The 20,184-nt window shown below is 34.1% G+C and overlaps 1 protein-coding gene across 4 annotated transcripts in view; it reads left to right on the top strand.

Moving 5' to 3' along the window:
• The window catches only part of PCMTD1 (protein-L-isoaspartate (D-aspartate) O-methyltransferase domain containing 1), a 63,218-nt gene that overhangs the window by 34,985 nt on the left and 8,049 nt on the right, over positions 1-20,184 (top strand). For 2 of the 4 annotated variants that reach the window (XM_026516484.4, XM_048212653.2), the window contains 3 exons: positions 4,809-4,911; positions 16,435-16,606; positions 18,418-18,541. In XM_026516484.4, coding sequence (XP_026372269.1) covers positions 4,809-4,911; positions 16,435-16,606; positions 18,418-18,541 — 399 coding nt within the window. Of the gene's footprint in view, positions 1-4,808; positions 4,912-10,778; positions 10,969-15,665; positions 15,927-16,434; positions 16,607-18,417; positions 18,542-20,184 lie in introns of those variants that run through there. The other 2 variants (XM_048212654.2, XM_026516486.4) reach the window with 2 other exon arrangements.

Here is a 20,184-nt window from a genome sequence, read left to right as displayed (position 1 = left end):
TGTGTAAACATATGTCTGAGATTCAAGTGTAATAAAGTAAAACAGCAGTTAGAAATCCATCAGTAGAGAGGAGCTTGAGGGGCCGGAACAGGAACTTTCTGGAAATTTTTTCAGGATTTGCTTCATGAGGCCTTTCCTAAAGCTAGAGAGCAGAGAACCAAGTCTCTAGTCTACTCTAGATATATCCAGCTAGCTTCAGATGGTTATACTAACATGGCCAGACTCAATAAACATTTGACAGTTTGTTTTTCTTTAATGTGCTCTTTTTGTGTAATATAATGGGATGGAGAAACCGTAGGATATTAATTGTATCTTAAGTGTCAGTACATGAGATCTGTTTCTTTTTATCTAGTTAATGATTACCTAATCTTTTGCTAATTCCTTTTACTCCCCTTTCCTTTATCTACTTTTGCACTTCTCTTTGTTATACTCCAAGGTGTTCACAGAAAGAGTGAAACCTGATCCTGTCTGCTTACCTGTTACTGTCTCTGAATTCTTATAAACTTACTTATAAGTCTTCCCAAAGATGCTTTATTTTATACAACTGAAATTAGTAATAAAATATCATTGGAACTTATTAAAAGATGTTTTTACATTATATATTTCAATTCTTATTGAGAAACTACACTAGTTTCATAGAAACCAGATAACTGATTCACCTGCTCCCTCTTGTGGTAAATACTTAGTTTTATCCATAATGCTTTTATTTGTAGTTACAACTCTTGATACCACTTTACCAGTGAGAATAAAGATTTGGATAGTCGAAAGAGATTTTAAAAATTAGGATGCTGTGGCTAGTGTGCTCAACCTGGGCTGCATTTAAGGTTATCTGCAGGGCCTGGGCCATATCCTAGGAGAGTTCCTCTGCCTGCCTGGGCTGGGAACCAAGCATTTACAGCTTTGAATCAAATTAAATTTAATCTACTTTTAAATATAATTTAAAAATTCCTAGGAATGCAGTTGAGGTTGAGAACTACTTAGAGGTTATAGTTTTGGTTCTACAGCTAATCAGTTCTGTATACAAAGAGAGGGCACGTTATGATTTCTAATAATTTGTACCTATTTTGTACTTTATAGTGTGTGAAGCACTTGTACATAATTTGCTTGATTTTCCCAGAAACGCATTTTATGCAATAGGAAAGACTTCAAAAGATAAATGAAAGGTCTCAGATTATGCAGCTGTTAGGAGCAGGAACCAGGGTTGGAAACCAGGACATCTAACCCTAAATCCACTCTCTTTCCTACTGCCACATAAAATGTAGAACTGAGTCCTCAGTTGAAATGATGGATCTTAAATTAGTTTATCTTGAGAGCTCTTCTAGTTATGTATCATGAATTTTTTTTTTTTTTTTTTTTTTTTTTTTTGCCTGTGGCTGTGTTCTGTAAATTAGCTTTACACAAAATACTGAAGTCACTGAAAACTTCATTCAAATGTTGTGTGAAGCTCCCCTGATTTCCCTGGATTGCCTCAGGCCAGCTCTACCCTGCAATACCACATTCTAAACAGCCTTTCAGGGTGTCTCAGAGAATCAAACTGGAATACTGGGTGTCATATAGAGTCAACATTGATGTAAAAAAGAGATCTAGATATTGTATAGACAACTAAACCTAATAATTACTGATCTTTATATAGCGTATGCTTTGATTATTGACTGATAGATGATAAATGAGCTAGATTAGATCCAACTACTACAAAGGAAAAATAATCTATAGATTTTATTATATTGGTATTCTGTTACATTTGTTATTGCTTTTAATAAATAGGCCTTTGCCAGCCTTAAAAATCACATCTAATATTGCATAGGATACCTGGGTTTTTCTAGTAACTATTTGTCTTAATAAACTTTGACTTCTGTGTACTGTGTATATTTCTGTTTTTTCTTTAATGTTTACTTGTTAAAGATAATGATCAACTGTTGGTACTTTATTTTTTTAATATGTGTTACAAAAATGATGCCTTTATCATTTCATTCACATTGGCAAATACAAAATAGTTTGGGAAACTATTGAATACAAAATTACATTTATGCTTTATCTGTTAGACGGTGTTAGAAAGTGTTGACAGAGTTTGTCTTTTGGATACTGTTTCATTTTTTCCCATTGACCTTTCCATTGTACCTTTCTGTCAGAATTATTTTCTGTTATTTATGTTATTAATTTGAAAATCTTACATTCATGTTTTTTTCCATCTCTTTGACTAGCCCGTTATTTTTTGATTGAAAAAGTTACAGGTATAGTCAAGACACTTTAGACAAAAGGGTGTAATGATGGAAATGTGTCCTTCTCACCCTACATCTCTTACCCCTTTTCCTTAAAAGCAACTATGTATGCTTTTTTAGTTTTCTATGTCAAATATGAGTTGTAATAAAAAGTATCATGCTACATTTTTATCATGCAGTTGATGTGTTCTAGTTGCATATCCCATTCTAAATAAATGAGATATTGGTGACATTGCTATTTAAGTTCTGCCTTTTAGTAATGCATTCCTTTAGATTTATTTTCAATATGTTAATTATTATTCAGTTCATTAGTGATAAAGGTATTTCTCCATGTTATTTAAATTAATTTCATTCACTGACAAATCATATATGGTGTTTTTGTACTAGAAGTTAATAATAGTCTGTTCTGTATGTCTATGATACTGTCAGATCCTTTGTATGTTAATGAAATTATTTTCATTTTATGTCAAGATAATGTGAAAAACAAGTTATATGAAAAACGTTAAGTTTTCTTAATGAACTTTAACCTTATTTCCAGAAGTTGCCACTTTGGTTTTAGACCGTAAGCATAAAGCAAGGAAAGGAAAAAGAGACCAGTGGTGTCTTTAAGTGATGAGCACCTGTGTAGTCCCTTTGATCTAGAACTATGAAGGTCAAACTCCCTCTGTTAAGAAAGCAGTTTGAAAGAGTGAATAGAAGCCATGATTTCCAGATTCTTTACTTGACACCTTTATTACAGTGCTTATGCATTTGGTCTTAACAGGAAACTTCAAATTACAGCAATATTGATGTTTTTCATTGATCTCTTACCCCTGTAGTCCTAATTTTGTTTTGTTTTCATAAAAATAGTTGATTAGTATAGCTAGATTCTCAATGGTTGATGAAAATATGGAAGTCTCTGTTTTACTTTACATGGATATCCTTTAAAAGGAATTCATTTCATAGAACAATATTTTCCTTATTTTGTACATAATGTTAAATAATTGTGGTTTAATTTGAGTTTTTTAAATGAGGAAAACATTATTCATTGTTTCCTAACATTGTTTTGTTATGGAAATTCAAGTTATCAAAATACTCAGCGTATAAATTAAAGAGACGTTACCATGTGTTCTTCTGGAAGTATATTTTTTAGCCACTTTATTTTTGGAAATAGTAAATTTTTGTTTGACTCAGTTTATGGTTAAAATAAGGAATTACGAGATGTCTTAAATGCTATCAGATGTTCCAGTTTTCAGATGAAGACCAGCAGTTTGATCGTAAGGAGACAAAAAACAAATCAAAACATTTAAGATTGAATCAGTCAGAATAATTTACTTTAAAAGTATAAAAACATTGCAAAGGGAGTTAATTCTGTTGTATTTTGATGGACCAGATACCTTTTTATTTAACCTTCTTATCTGAATACATTTTTCAAGTAGAACCATTTTTTTTAATACTAATCAAATGCAGTATGATAGAAATGTAGTACGTTAAAGCATTACCTGATTTTTGTCTTGCAAATAGTCTCCGAACGTTTTGGTTTAATTTTTATAGTTAAAGTAGTTCTAGATCACTTTTTCTTTCATGTGCCCTCTGAACATTCAAACATGGTAATTGATGACTTTTTTGTCATTTAAAAAATCTTAGAGGTCAGTAGAACTCCACCATATATTGTATTTTTAATGACATTCAGTAGGGGGCATATCGAGTTAATTATTTCCTAAGATACAAGATAGAGAAAATAAATATGTGTAAGATAGAGAAAATAAATATATACACATACTTTTTCCTAGGAGGCCAATTTCAAAATAAAAATATAACAAAAACGTAGTGTGGAAAATGCTGTTTGGCTCGGTTTTGGAAGTTCAAAAGCAGCTAGCATAACTAGATGAGATGGTGTGTTACTTTCATGTGGATCACGGGCCAGGCAGTAATGCACAGTAGCTTTAGGAAATGTGAATCCTGTTGGTTATATTCTCAGCGAGTATACCAGGGTACGATCTGACCGCCATCTCCTGGGCTGTCTCTCCTTTTCCTCATTCCTATGATGTCACTTATCCATGGCTACGGGTAAAAAGAAATACTAAGTGAAGGATGAAGTATGCTGGAACAGCAGAGTTAGATCAGCTGTGCAATGAAATGTCTTGATGGCCACATTCTGCTAGACATTGGGAGCTCCAAAAGGCATAGAATGTGGTCTTGGCCCTCCAGGAATTTAGCATATAGTAGGGTGGTGTGTGGTATTTATATAGTATCTGTGTTATTAGCCCATGGTTTCAGGTATTTTAGAATTATAACATTTTTTGAAATGATAAATGAAAATGTAATGGTAAAGATCTTAAACTTTATGTAGGACTATGATTATTTCTTTGTCAGTACTGTACTGACAGATAAGCTACTCCAGCCTTTCTGTTTTTCTTTTCTTCTTTTTTTAATTAAAGCCATGTAAATAGATTTCCATTTAGCTTTTTAAATCCGGCTAGCAGATGTGCACATATTTAAGCCTTTAAATGCTCCTGTGATAGATAAGTGAGGAAAAATTAAAAGAGCTCTGTGAAGACATATTATTAATATATATATTTTATAAAAATGCTGCTGCTACAATTGCAGGTCCTTTTGGAATAAATCATGGGATTGAGCTTCATTCAGATGTGGTGGAATATGCCAAGGAAAAACTGGAGAGCTTCATCAAAAATAGTGATAGCTTTGATAAGTAAGTATTCATATCTATAGTTTTGGTTTGGAAGCAGTTGATGAGTAGATACATATGACATGTCTGTTCCTCAGTGCTATTAGTTTATTGATCCTGAATTGCTCAGTTGAACGCAGCAAAAATCAGTGTGGTATAAAATGACTGAAGAAATTAATTTAGAGAAATTATTTGGTGCTATAATTTTTGTTTTATGGACGTCTGTAGTAAATTACAAATAACATAATTCTGTATTACTATCACTCTATTAGTGATATTAGGGTAATATTTCATTAAATATCATACAAGTACCTTTTCTGAAAATAAGAATGTAAAGATGCTTGGCATTAGAGAATTCTGTTCTGGAACTGGTTTTATGCCTTTGGAGTGGTAATTTAATAGATCTGCCCTCTTTATTTATAAAATAAGGGTGATACCTGTTAGCATACAGAGGACTTTCTTAAAAACATTCAGTTACCTTGTGATAGGATTGTGTTTGCACAATTTCTGTAGAAAACCATTGTTTACAATTCTTACTTTGCCTTAGAAAAAATACTGCGCAGACTTTGGTCCTTAGCCTGGCAGGGGAGTCGTCTTGGTATGTAATGTTCCTAAAATTCAGCAATGACAGAACTATGAGGCAGGGGTGTCTTATGCTAAAATTCAGGAACTCTGTGAGATTATGTAAAATTTGAGGGCATTTATGTCTCCGAACTAGTCATATTTTAAAGAAAGTTTTAAAATCTTAGAACACTAGCTTAGAACTCAGTCACCTTATATAGCGAAGTTTTAGTACAAAACCAGAGTTCCAGCTTGGCTTGTTGGGAGTGGGTCTTCCTCACTCATCTCTAGACCCTGGCCATGACCATATAGGTGAGAAACTTGGGGGTCTGAATCAGAGCTGAGGGCTTTTTCCCAGAGAGTCTTAGGCTTGAGACAGTGCCATGAAGGAAGCAGAGAAGGCCCTGTGAACGTCTGCTGGAGTATATTTTCCTTTTGCTCCCCTTCTCTGCCCTTTCTCTCCCTCCCCTTGCCTTTGCTTTTACTCCCCTTGCCTTTGCTAGTGTGTGTCTCTCCTCTGGCAAGTGGTACTTGATTGGTTGAAGAACAGAAAACTGCTGCAAAATCCTCAGTGCTATAGAGGGAAGGGGGAGGTCTTGTGTATAGGTGTGATTGTAATTGGTTATTAAAGACCTCAGTAAGGCAGGCTTGAGAGAATTGGAAAATGTTCAGGTTTATTTTGTTCTATAATTAATTCAGTGTATTTGAGCAAGCTATGTGAATTTTCTGCATCAACTTGCTGAACACCATCCTTTATCTTATTTATGCTTGTCTTTATAAATAATTAAAATTTAATTCACATTTTGAATCATTTTTTAAGTGCTTACCGTGTTGGTTCATATTCTCTTTCCAAGAATAACATATTGTTTGACAGAAATAAAATAGTTTCTAGCCTAAGTTACTTTATAAGAAGTTGGGATTCAATTTTACCATCGTTTTGTGTCTGGTGTTTCTGTCTGTCTGATGATTTGTAGCATGTTAAATGCTTAAGATACGGAATGAATATTTTTTATATTGTTTATTAGAGCTATAGACTTTTATTAATTTATTGAATTCCTATTGTATGTGTTTGATGTTGAAACAGTGTACACATAAAGACTTTATGAATACATTTGAACACAGAAAATATAGAAGTACTATTAGCGAAAGCCAGTGTTTAAGGTCTATCATAAGGTCTGTTATATATTAGATAGTAATACATTTCATTCAGAACACACTCAAGGGTGAGCCTTGAATCACTGAGGCACCTCTATACAAGTATCTGTGGAGCTCAAGTTTATGGCTGACAAGTGGGCATGGTCCTGGGAAACAGTAAAATAGGTCATTATTCAAACCTTTTCTATGTTGATGTAATTTAAATACTAAATAATCCATAACCAGTAAGTTTGAAGCCTGTACATATTTGTGTCTCAATTTAAAAAAATTTTCTAAACTTGTTTCCATGGAATTGTAAAATGGTTAGATTTCCTCGTGTTTCTTGAGTTTTGTTGTTACTCTATTATACAGATTTATTATTCATAAAATGGTGAATCATAAAATATGGTGACATGACTGATCTAAATGTTTCTTTATAATTTTCAGCAGTCTTGTTATTTTAGTTTAAATAGTCTTTATAATATAGTTGTTTCTGAAGTGTTTATTTTTAAAACAGATTCAGACATTAGTAAACTAGTCTGAAAAAAATTAGTTTGGGAAATATTATCTGTTCTGGTTTTCAGTAGTGTTCTGAAGTATTAGTTAAATTTTTCAGATTATAAAAGTATCTTGCATACAAAAAGTAGTAATCCTGGGAAAATGTTTCATTTTGCATTAAAAGTAGTGAATAGCTGGAAGCTTAGTAAAGTCGATGTGCAACTCATTGGGCTCCTTTTTTGGTCTTTATATTATTTGGTTTTGGTGATAGAAATTCTAAAGGTATAATAGTTTTCTTTCTATCTTGTGTTTTGACGATTTCTTTGCAGTTTTTCTTGATGTTTGTGGATGATATTTCTATTTATAGTGAATTTTTTGAATTTGAAAAACTTGCAGAACAAAGTGATTTTAAAATCCCATTTCCAAGCAGTTTCATTATATTTAATTGTATACAGGTTATCAAAATACATAATTAAATTAACAAAATATAAAGTAACTGTGTTAAATTGATTGCTATTTTTGTATTTCATAGTACCAGGTTATCCTTGATTATGTGTAACACGGAGGATGGATAGCTAAAACCTAATACTTTTCCAATCTTACTTATCCTGTTTGTTTGTATCTTTTTAGTCAGTTCTTTTTTCAAAAGTGTTGTTATGTTGCTTATGATTTAAATTGCATCTTACATATCTATTGGAGATCATAATGAACTCTAAATATAGTAGGTGGGAAAGAATCTATAAACTACTCAACCTTAAAATACATAAGGTAAGGTGACCTTTAAAAAAATACAGATGTGTGTTTTTGTGTGTGCTTTATAAAGCAAGCTTGGTTCCTGAGTCTTGAAAGTAGTATTTCTTCTTTTAGAAGGAAGAATCTTTATTATAATGTATGTACTTTACTTTTCTTTCCATGCCTTACTCCTGTATCAGCAAAGGAAATAATTTGGAGAGGCTACTCCCTGTTTACTGTATGCTCTCTTGTGTGGTTTATCCCTCTGCTGTACCTGTGGTATTTCCAGATTCTCTGAAATTCCCTTATAAAACTGACATTTAATTTCAAAGGTCCTCCTAAACATGGGCAAAACTTTTCCAGTAAAGGACCTAGTAGTAACTGTTTTGGGCTTCCTGGGCTAAATGATCTATGTAGCAGCTGCTCAACTCTGCCATTGTACTGCAGAAGCAGCCTTAGACACCATGAAAGGAAATGGGCAGGGGGTGTTCTAGTAGCACTTTATTTACAGAAACATACAGCAGGCTGGATTTGACCTGTTTGCTGCCCAGTTCTGCTCTTCACACAAACTCTTTTTTTTTTTTTTTAAAGATTTTATTTATTTATTTGACAGAGATAGAGACAGCCAGAGAGAGAGGGAACACAAGCAGGGGGAGTGGGAGAGGAAGAAACAGGCTCATAGTGGAGGAGCCTGATGTGGGGCTCGATCCCATAACGCCGAGATCACGCCCTGAGCCGAAGGCAGACGCCCAACCGCTGTGCCACCCAGGTGCCCCTTCACACAAACTCTTTACAACACTTTAGTTTTAGCCACTCTGATCTAGATAAGTTTTTGGGCCTAGGTTTTAAAGGCCCTTAGGTGTCTGGCTTTATGAGGGAAGAAGTTTGGAGAAAGTCAAATTATAATGAGCATCTGTGCTTGAATAGTAAGCATAATAATCTCTCCAGTTATAGTAACTTGGAACAATAAGTCAGTTAAAGTAGCCTGAATTGTAAACCTTTACCCTGTAAGTACTTTGCAAATGAGTTGGTAATTGGGATAGCGTTTGTTTATAGCAGTATTTATGTACTTCTGTGTGTACATGTGCATGAGGTCAACTTAGCCCTCTGGAATGCATGCTTTGGAATGTGCCATTTCCTTACAACAGATCAGTCCATCCTATTTCCCCTCCGTTTCAAGGATACCATAGCTGACTTTGGAAATATTCTAGCATCAGTAGCCAGATGAGTGCAGTGTGGTCTAATTTACTTGAAGATTTTCATTCTTTTTGAATGGGGAGGACTATTGTTTCTATTTAGTTTGTCATATAAATGAGTCATGATAGGAGTACTGAAAACAGTAATGAGATAATAAAAAATAATAGCACCTAATATGTATTGTCTATTCATTAAGTACCATGTACCGTCCTTCTAAGTGCTTAGTCCATAGCTCTAGAGGCCGTATTTGTGTCCACATTGCCCAGGTGGGAAAACTGAGGAATAGACAGGCTGTGACCTCATTAAGCCAGCCTTTTTATTTAGTTCTGATTTAGCTATAATGATGTAAACACTGATCTATTCTAATATTTCTTCTCAGCAGTAAGCTGCTACCCATGAATTACTGTCAAACAACTTAGCCCCAGATTAAAAAAGTTGAAGCAGCACTTACTTTTTCATCATTTACTGCCTTCAGGTTAGAATTAAGGAATGCCGTTAACATGGTTAAATGCACCATAGCATTTTTATTACAAAGCATACCTACCGTGTTCATTAATGAGACTCACCTATGGTATGAGTTACTTTGAGGGCAGAGATGACTGGGAGAGGCAATGCAGTCCTCAGTTTTAGTTAAGGTATAAATTTTAAGTGCAGAGTTAATACAGTCTTTTGTATTTTAGAAAATTTATTTAATGGGTTATGGCAGTATCTAGTGGCCTAAGTTTATCTTTAATTATAGGTTCATTTTTCATGTGATTTGATTTGCACTGGAAAAATTAAATGCTTCTATATCCTGTCAGCTTTTCACTAGAGTAATCCTGCTTCATCTTTAAGAGAATTATGGCATACTTGAATTGCTATCTACAAATACATATTCAACATTATTTCAAAATATTTCTCAGATATTTGACTGTTTTGATACGCCAGTAATGTTCAGATGGCAGTTTTATAACAGTTGCTACAGGTTATGAACAGTTTTTAATCATGACAAACATGCAAATGGTGATAACAGAAATGCTTGAGAATAGCTATCATGGCTATCTATCAGTTACATATTTTAACATCAGTGAGAAATAGCATGGGGCAAAGTTGGATGGCTTCAAACGTATTGTTAGGAGAAGAAATTATTGTTGAAGTACTGAAGGCTCACTTCTATGTGATGTACCTGCACATTTCCTATAAAGTATTTAGAGATTGTTTCTGATCCTGTGGATTTTCCTAAAGCTTCAGTCAATGGAAGAACACTATGTACTTACTCTTAACACTTTGCTTTAAATAATGCTTGAATTATTCTGAGATGAGTTTGGTGCAGTGGAAGGGAAAACACTTGAAAAGGTAAAGTCTTCGATTTTTTGAATTTTACTTTATTCAATAGCTTAATTATTGATTGTAAGAGTTTTTGAATGGTATAACTGCATTTGGAGATCAAGAGATAATGTTTCCCTGGATTTTCTTCCCAGTGAAAAGTTTTGAAGTTTTGTCTTGTTTTAACTAAGTAGTCATAGCTCTTAAAACCCAAAATGTGTATTTTGACAAAGTGTTTTAAGAAAAAGAGGTTTCTGTGATTCATTTGGCAGATTGTTTTGGATGAGATATGAGAACAAGGTAGGATTCTCTCCTATGACCTTGAAATCCTTTATTCCATTGGAATAATTGTCTAAATTTTCAATGACAGCATCCTGTGGCACATGATAAACTAGGTGTGCAAATTGTCAGCCCCCACTTCAACAGTCTATTGAAGGGGAATGTTGTTTTTTCTACTCTCAGTCAGCTCCTAGACCTAGACTATCCGTCTAAGAGGGAAGCTGCAGGGCAAGGCTAGGTCACCCTGATCTCCTAGCAGCTTATCAAAAGAATTATATGGGCAAGTTGGCAAGGTCCCTGCTGTGAAGGAAATCATCTGTCCGTCTCCAGACGAAGATATTCCAACATGCACCTATAAAGAAAACCACTGCTAAGGTAAGTGATGAGAATCCCAGTGTTATTTTGGGCAAGTGTTCATGTTGTAAACCAAGATAATATGTGCTCTATATTTTTCCACAAGTGATTTCCAGTATACATTTTAGTAAGAGTGTGCCAAGTATTTTTCCCTCTGCATGAGAGTCTAAAAACAGTTACTAGATTTTCAGATTTAAATCAACAAACGATTATATAAGTCTAACGTGAATCAATTTGTAGTTATTACACACATTTCAGAACTGTTTGTTTTATATACAAATAACTTATATTGTTAGGTATAATTCAGTGTAATTTAGGAGTGTGAGTTATCTCCATCTGGGAAATTGTGTTTTGGAAATTTCCTTCAAAGAATAAAAATGATTGCTACTTTTCATTTTGCTAACAGACATAAAATTTTAATGAACTTTCCTAAATTAAGAATAAAAATTAGGACAAGCACACGTGAATCATACTTCTATGAATAAAATGATAACCACATAGGAAATGCCATTTTGGTATACCTCTTGCCTTCCCCTCCCCCTCAGGTTTTGTATAGTATGTGGTTGATGTGAAAAAATGGAATTTGGATTTTCTTTTTCACTATTTTTAACCTAGATTTTATGTACAGATATATAAATAGTGTAGTACTATTTTGTAATAAACTGAAAACTTCTGGGTAGTTTATTGCCGAAGTCTTCCAGATTATATACAAGTTGTATTTGTGGTTTAAAATATGTCCTTTGCCTCTGTAGAGGTTTGTGGAAACCTAGGTGAGATGCAGCTTTCAGAAGATAGTGAAAGCCTATGGAACAAAATGTTTTCTTTATTTACCTGTCTAATTGGAAGACTGAGTAGGAATTGTAATTTACTCTGATAACACGGCAGCCATCATCCATGTCTCCAGTCAGTTGTTTAGTTCATTGTAAATATTGGCATGAGCGTGATCTGACACAGGTAGGAGAGCATGTCCATAAACATTGGCCTAAACATTTTTAATCATAGACTTTCTCAAAAAATATTGTTAGCCCTGGAATTGGTATGTGAAATGTTATTATAAAAATAAGCCATAGTTTTAATATTAGAAAACAAAATGTCTAAGTAAGATCCTCAACAATGTACCTAGTTAGAAATCCTAAAGCTCATCTCTAAGTCCTTTATTAGGAAAGATAATCCATTACCCATTTATTTATGTGTGTGTGTGTGTGTGTGTGTGTGTGTGTGTGTGTATAAAACATATATATAAAATAATATGCAATTTGAGAATTGTTTTGTGTTCCTTACTAATGTGAAGGATTCATGTATTACTGGTAGAAAAGATCAAGCCATAGTTACAATGAGGAATCCCCAGATAGGATACTATTTCTGGTAGATGTTTTACTTAATAACCACTAAATTGGTAGTGTTACAGTGTTTTGGGATGTGTTTGGCATATGAATTTTCTACTATGTTCTAGATGTTTTAGTGCCGACATTTAAAAATATACATTGTTGTCCCCAATATTACTTACATCCTTGAAGTTTTACTATTTTGTATGTAGAAATAGTCCAGTCCTTTGGAACATCTCAAGTTCAATAAACTTTTCAGGTTTGAGTGTTCTGTTAAAGGAAATTAATTTGACTATGTTAAATGAAAGTGTAAAGATCCCATACGTATTTGTTAGAAATATATATTCCATTTGCGTTAGTAGAAATTGATAGATTTAGAGATCTGATTTTCAGTATAATGATCCTTTGTATTACTCCCTGAGTGGAAGAAAATATACTTGTTTTGATCTGCATTACAGGGGAAAGAAAGCATTAAGTTGTTTCCTAAAATTATGGTGGCTTATTTAAGATCTTTGGGAAGGCCCAAAAAAGTGCCTTTCAGTTATAAGACAGTTGATTTATTCACTAAAGACAAAGATTTTTTTAAATTATTTGAGTTTTGCTTTTTTTTTTTTTTGGCTGCATTTTGAGAAAAACTGTATTCTCTAAGAGGATGAAGTTATGGCTTTTTATAGTGATTAATTTAGTAAAACAAGAACCATCATATTGATGTAGAAAGTGTCATAGACACATACTTTTTCTGTTAACGTTCTGGGCAAATTTCTTTTCTAGTCCTGAGATTTTTTTGGGTTCATGTTCAAAGTTGACAGAACATTTGTTTTTTGTATGGTTCAGGCAGTAAATGTATTTTGAGGACTATAATAGGTGATGGAGATACATTTAAAATTCAGAAGAAATATTCACAGAAATAGCAGGAAAACCAGGAGAATGTCTCAAAGGGGATATTGTGTTAAGGAGAAAGTATTTGCAGCACTTAGTTACAGGTGATAAGTAGAAAGGTATTTGTTTAGTATCTTCAGTTTATGTGGCTTTTGAAACACACACACACACACACACACAGACACACACACACACACACACACACACACACACACACTCACCCACCCCTGCACACATAAATATAAAAGAAATATGGGGCTATCTTTTATTTTGGACTAAATCTTTGAAGTCCCATGTGAATTTTATCCTTACAGTACATTTCGATTTGGACTGGCTGCGTTTTAAAGGCTCAGAATCCACACGTGGCTAGTGACTACCATCTTGGCTACCATGTGGCTCTACATTGTTCTGTCTCATCTTTCAGATCACAGCTTGACTTTTCTCAGGGAGCCTTTCTCTGATTTCCTAGATCTGTCCATTTCCTTTCACCCTCGGTCTTACGGAGTCCTGTTCCTTTCCTCTAGAGCATTTATCGTAGTTACAAATCCTTACTGCTGCGGTTCTTCGATGCGCCTCGCTTCTGCTAGATGCAGGCGTGAGTGTTTCCCATTGTATTTTCAATCTTAATACACAGTTGGTGTTCAGTAAATAATATTTCACTGAGTGAATTGTGCTTAGTAGTAGTAGAAAGAAATTTGACCAGAATCACACATTTAATTTTAAAATCAGGCAGTAAATTCTTTCTAATTAATTTTGCGGGGATGAGGATGTATAAAATATCACTAATCTGTGAAGTGGTTTTAATTGTAAGTTGTTTACTTGCAGTGGTGTTGTCCTAGGTAATAGTTCTGTAGGCTGTCATTTATTTTTAACAAGAAGAAAGCTTTTAAAACCATAAGCGAATTTTTGAGTTGATTTAACAGGCTTGATAAAAGAGGTTTTAATAATTTAATTTTTAAAATATAAATTACTTGCTCATATTCATCCTGAAAATAAGACTGACTTAAATTATTATAAAATTAAATTATTTAAGATAAATTTTTATAAGAATAAATATTTTTAGATAGACTTCATTGAAAATAGTCTAACTTTTTCATTTCAGAGAATGCTTACTGTGAATTTGGTGGAATGATTAAACAACATGATCCATATTATCTTATTAGTTAAAACCTCAAGAAGTTATATTTTAGCCATATTTTAGACAATCATAGGTTGTACCATAGTCTTGAGTTTAAAAGGAATTTAAGCATGGTCCCCAACCTAGGTAAGTTTACACTTCCTGTGTACTATCCAAGTAGAATGAGATACTGTTAAAATAGAGTTGGGTAGGTTTTCCTTACTAAAACTGATATTTGAACTGTATCTTGAAGTGATAGTAGGCATTTATCAAGGGAAGAAGAGAGGGAAGGGTATTTCAGTCAAAGGAACAACATATACACAGATACAGAGTTCCAAAACATTTTGTAATAGTTCCACTAAGCAACTAGAAGCACACACAGTTGACCCTTGAACAGCATGGGTTTAAACTTGTGCAGGACAGCTTAAATGCAGATTTTTTTTATGGTACAGTACTATAAATATGTTTTCTCTTATTTTTAAAAATATTTTCTTTAGCTTACTTTATTGTAAGATTACAGTATGTATATGATACATGTAATATACAAAGTATGTGTTAGTGAACTGTTTAGTTATCAGTAAGGTCAACAGTAGGTTATTAGTTAAGTTTTTGGGGAGTCATAGGTTATACTCAGATGTTCGAGGGAGGAGGTCAGCACCCTTAACCTCTGCCTTGTTCAAGGGTCAACTGTAATTCAATCTGGCTACAGCATAGTATGGGAGATGCGGGAGAGGAAGAGCCAGGAAATGAATCTGGCAGAACAACTTGATGGTAGGGTCATAAAGAGTCCCATGTGGTACTACTCTAGGGGAACTTCACCCTATCCTGTGCAGTAGGGAACAAAATGATGGAAGAGAGTCCTGCAAAGTGTGAGCAGCAAGGAGGCAGTTACAGTGAAAGAAATAATGGGACATGGACTACCTTAGTGTGGGGGTGTGGAAAAGAGAGTATAAGCTGATGACTCACCCCACCCCAACCCCTTAACCCTTCCCACCCTACCCCTGGCCCCTCCACTAAGAAGACAGGATACTGAAGACAGGGAATAATTCTGGTAAACTCTTCTTTAAATATTAATGAAGATAATGTGTCTTGTGTTTCAGTGAATTTTAATGGAAACTTGTTATGTAATAAGTCTCTTAATTACTAAGGACAGGATATGTTTTACAAAGTAGAAATGGTTGTAATTCATTCAATCAGTGTCATTTTTCACTGCATGCTGAAACTTTCAAGATAAATTATTTCATCCTCAAATAATAGCGTGATTTTGCTGTGTGGTCATATTAACTTTAATCAACTTAAAAGTAAAAGGATATTCCATGAATTAGTTTTTTAAAAGATTACATGTTTTATTAGTACATTGGGGTTTTAATTAATGTTATATGTTAGAAACTGTTTTCCGATTTGTTAAAGCTTAAGGAATAAAGTAGAAGTCTAAATAGGGTAGTTTGTAAAAACATAACTATATACCATGAACCAACACTGTAACCAGGAACAAGCGGCCTGGATAAGATAGATACCTTTGCTTTGAAACCATATCTCCTTTTGTTGCATAGGGAGATCACAGGGGCCAAAGCAGCAGTAACATCCTGTAACAGTCCTGTAACACAGCCCTGCTAAAATCTACTAGGAAAGTCTCCCTAATCTTAGTGGTTGCTAAGGTATGTGATCAGGACACTGGTGTTTTTTCCTGACAAAGCTTTCCACTGTTAGCCATAGCAAAAATATCAAACAGAGACGAATACTGCATGAGCCCTTCCCATTGTCACTGGCCCATCAGCTCCTTTTGGAAAGGGCAGTGGAAGGTGAACCTTTTCTTGTTTGCTTGACCCTTGTGATTCTTATCCTTACTGTGTATCATTTGTGGGGCATCACAAGATTGGTATCATGAGGGGCTTTTCATTATGTTCATTTTTAAAGCCCTAAGTGAGGTTTCAGTATGGCAAAAAATAGGTTAAAGTTTTGAAAACATGTAAGCTATATCATTGATGATAAAACAATATATTTGATCAGTTAAACTTCATAAATATGATATTTAAATCAAATATCATGATATTTTATCCTAAAATTAATTTTGGTAACTTCACTATTTCAAAGAACTGAATTATGTAAATTTTTAGATCTAATCTTTTGTTTAAATGAATTAAAATATATTTATTTTTCATGCAGATTTGAGTTCTGTGAACCTGCATTTGTGGTTGGTAATTGCCTCCAGATAGCATCTGACAGTCATCAGTATGATCGAATTTATTGTGGAGCTGGTGTCCAGAAAGACCATGAAAACTACATGAAAATATTACTGAAAGTTGGAGGCATCCTAGTCATGCCTATAGAAGATCAGGTAACTTCTCCTGTCCTTTGCTTAAACACAGTAATTTAGGGTGGGAAATATAATCGGTGAGAAGTAGGTTGTAATTTTTAGAGAAGTACGCTTTATGGATCTATCTATATTAAAAAAAAACAAAACTTGAAATGGATTCTTAATTATCAAACAGAAGGAAATATAGAAGAAATCCTTTTTAAGATTTGAAGAGATTTGGTCTTTCACCAGAGCTTAGCTACTACCTGTGTGGTGTTTGCCAAGTTGTTTCCTTACTAGAGTTTCTTTACCTGGAGCTTTTTTTTTTTTTTTTAAAGATTTTATTTATTTATTTGACAGAGATAGAGACAGCCAGTGAGAGAGGGAACACAAGCAGGGGGAGTGGGAGAGGAAGAAGCAGACTCATAGTGGAGGAGCCTGATGTGGGGCTCGATCCCAGAACTCCGGGATCACGCACTGAGCCAAAGGCAGATGCTTAACCGCTGTGCCACCCAGGCGCCCCTACCTGGAGCTTTTTAATTGAATGTGATGATCTTCTAGCTGCTCGATTTCCAACATTCTTTAGTTCTTTGAACATATAAAAAAGAAAATTTGGGATTTCTGTTTAAATCCATTAAAGAAACAAGTAAATTTTTAAATCTTCATTTAGTTCTACATAGACTCATTTGAAAATGTTTTCCAGCAATTTGCCTGCCCTCGTTTAGAATTATTAGGTATAATAAATACATGAAATACTGATGTATTCAGAAAATGGGTGGATCTTTCAAAAGGAAATTACTTTAAAAATGTATAAAAATGCATTTCAAAAAAAATCTTTAATATTCATATTAGCCTAAGTTTGAGATGTTTAAGATGCCTTGTGTTTTATACAGTAGAAGATAAATTGTATAAGACAACTGGGACCTTGCCTGATCATTTTGGAGTTTGTAATCCTAGGGGGTCCCTTAACATCACAGCATGTTATTTGCAGCTCAGTAGATTTCACCATTACCATGCACTGTGCTCTGTGGCAAATTGTTTGTCAGTTATTAAAAAGACATAATATAAAAACAGTCATTAAAAAACATTCCTAGAAAAATGCTGTTACTTGAATGCTTCCACAGTTGAGACTCCCAGATGAGCAATCTTCTGTTTAGATACATTTTCAAACATTTAAGATATGGCTTCCCATTGGTATTTTATTAAATATTAATTATATACTATTATGCTAATGTCAAATATAATGTGCTGATTTTTATAATAGAAATTGAAGATATGAATTTAACTTGATCAAGCCATGTACTGAGCTAATATTTTTTTCCCAAGGACTGGGGATGGGTTTTTGCCGGGTAGGTAAAATTTCTAATCCACTTGTGATTAATTACATTTATTTGTGAAATACTAATTTGGGATTAGGATTAGAATCTGCATTTTATTACCATCATAAAAGACCATGAAGTTGACTCTTTGGTACAGAAATCAGAACATGGTTTTACTAATTTAGTGCTTTAACCAAGCAACTGAACCTATGTGAGACATATATTTTGGGAGCCACTGGCAGGTGTGAATTGAAATAAGACCCAAGAAGCTATCAGCCCAAATATAACATGATGAGTCACTTGGCCATATTTGGATATTTTATTTACACGGAATAATCTTTCTTGAGCTGCAAATATTTGTCATTCTTTCTGTATTATTTTATGGTAAGTATTTAAACGAAAGTAATGTGGTTGCATTCAAATACAAGTGATTATAGCAACCGCTGGCATTTATTCCGCTAAAATAAAATTGTGACTGTCAGGCGATCATATTTCCAGGATTAAGATTTTGTTTCTGTTTTTCCTTCTAAATAGTTAACACAAATTATGCGAACTGGACAAAACACTTGGGAAAGTAAAAACATCCTTGCTGTTTCATTTGCTCCACTTGTACAACCAAGTAAGAATGATAATGGCAAACCAGATTCTGTAGGACTCCGTAAGTAACTGTTGGTCCTTTCTGATTGAAATGTGACTTAGATTGTTTAACTCTTATGCTTGGGATTTAATGGACTACATAATTATTAAGAATTAAATAAATAGGCAGTAATGTATTGAGTAGATTTATTCAACTTTTTTATGGAGGTGGGTTAAAGCCCCTACCTTGTACCAGACGCTGTTAGCTACCTTCATGGACATAGGAAAAGGAGGGGCAGGTCAAAGAAAACATGAATTTATTAATTATAGTTGTGAGCTTATTAATTATATTAAATTTGTTGGCATTTCTATACAGAAGGACAGCAAACACAAAAGCCTTTATTTGGGCTGAAAAGAGCTTGGTTGTTCCAAGACCAGTAATAAGTTTCAGGGTAGTTGGCTAGAGTGTAGAAGATAGATTATACAAGACTTTTCTTACACTCAAAGGGAAAAGTCCGTGTTGGTGTGGACAGAGTTGTTTGAAGGTAGAAAAATAGACTACATGGAAGATGGTGGTAGAGGAAGAAAGGGTATGTAAAGTTTTGCCTTGAATAGCTAGCTGAGTGATGGTACCATTTATTGTTGTTGGCAAGACTGGCAGTGAAATAGTTTGGAAATAGGTGTAGGAACAGTAGATATTTTATTCTGGCCATGTTTGAGTTCTCTGTTGGCATGCGCAGGTCATGTAGCCGAGTAGGTATAAATCTACTGAGTGAGGGAGGTATAAATTAAGAATCCTCAATGTAAAAATGTCATTTTAAGGTATAAGAATACATGAGCGCACTTGGGGGATAGTGAGGAGAGAGATGAGGTGTTTGTGTTGGAAACCAAGAAAAAAGCAGTATTTCAAGGAGAAGACAGTGATTCACTTACTGCAGCTAAAAGATGAAAAAGAGGTAAGGGTAGTATTAATTGGTTTGTGATGTATCATGATTTTGGAAATCAGTAAATAAAGTTCTGTACCAAAAATGAACTTTACCATGGTAGACTTCTTCCTTTAATTTGCTTTTTAAATGAATTTATTTCAAAAGAACCTGGCTTTATAGTTAATTTTATTTTCATTTCATTTTACCCTCTTTTGAGCTTTGTGATTTTTGTGACCTCTTTTTCCCTGTTCAGGTTCTTAACCAATGGAGAGATGGATTTGGCAGGGAGATAGCTAGGAATTGAAATGCCAGTTTTATCACTTACCAAAGTTGGTAGGGGAAAATGGCTTAGGTCTGCATGTTCAACTATTTTCTCCTGTTTTCCAAATGTTAGAATTACAGGTTATTTATGACAATTTTCTTTAACCTGTCATAACTGGTTAGAGAGTCATAAAGAGAAGTGATGAAAACAGTTCTGTGACACTGTTTGGTCTTGACAATGGCCTAACTTAACCATTAGCATGATGTGTACCTGTAAGGGTACAGAGTGTCTTTACAGAGGCCCCTGTAGATTTCTGTGCGTCAGCCATTTAGGTGTTTTTCTTTCTAATGGACACTGTTGTAGCCTGAGCATTCCTCTTTATCTGACATCTTTCCTACTTTAGTGTCCTTTAGAAGAGTGTAGGTTGTAAATGTGGTTTTACAGTGACACAGTTATGAATGGCATGGATGATGGTATGTTATAAATGGGCAATTTTCATTCTCTCTCAGTTTAAGGATGTCAGTACAGATAGTTCTA

Source organism: Ursus arctos, unplaced genomic scaffold (assembly GCF_023065955.2).
Source record: "Ursus arctos isolate Adak ecotype North America unplaced genomic scaffold, UrsArc2.0 scaffold_6, whole genome shotgun sequence".
In the NCBI taxonomy this organism is placed as follows: Eukaryota; Metazoa; Chordata; class Mammalia; order Carnivora; family Ursidae; genus Ursus; species Ursus arctos.
This window is presented reverse-complemented; position numbering and strand designations above follow the sequence as displayed.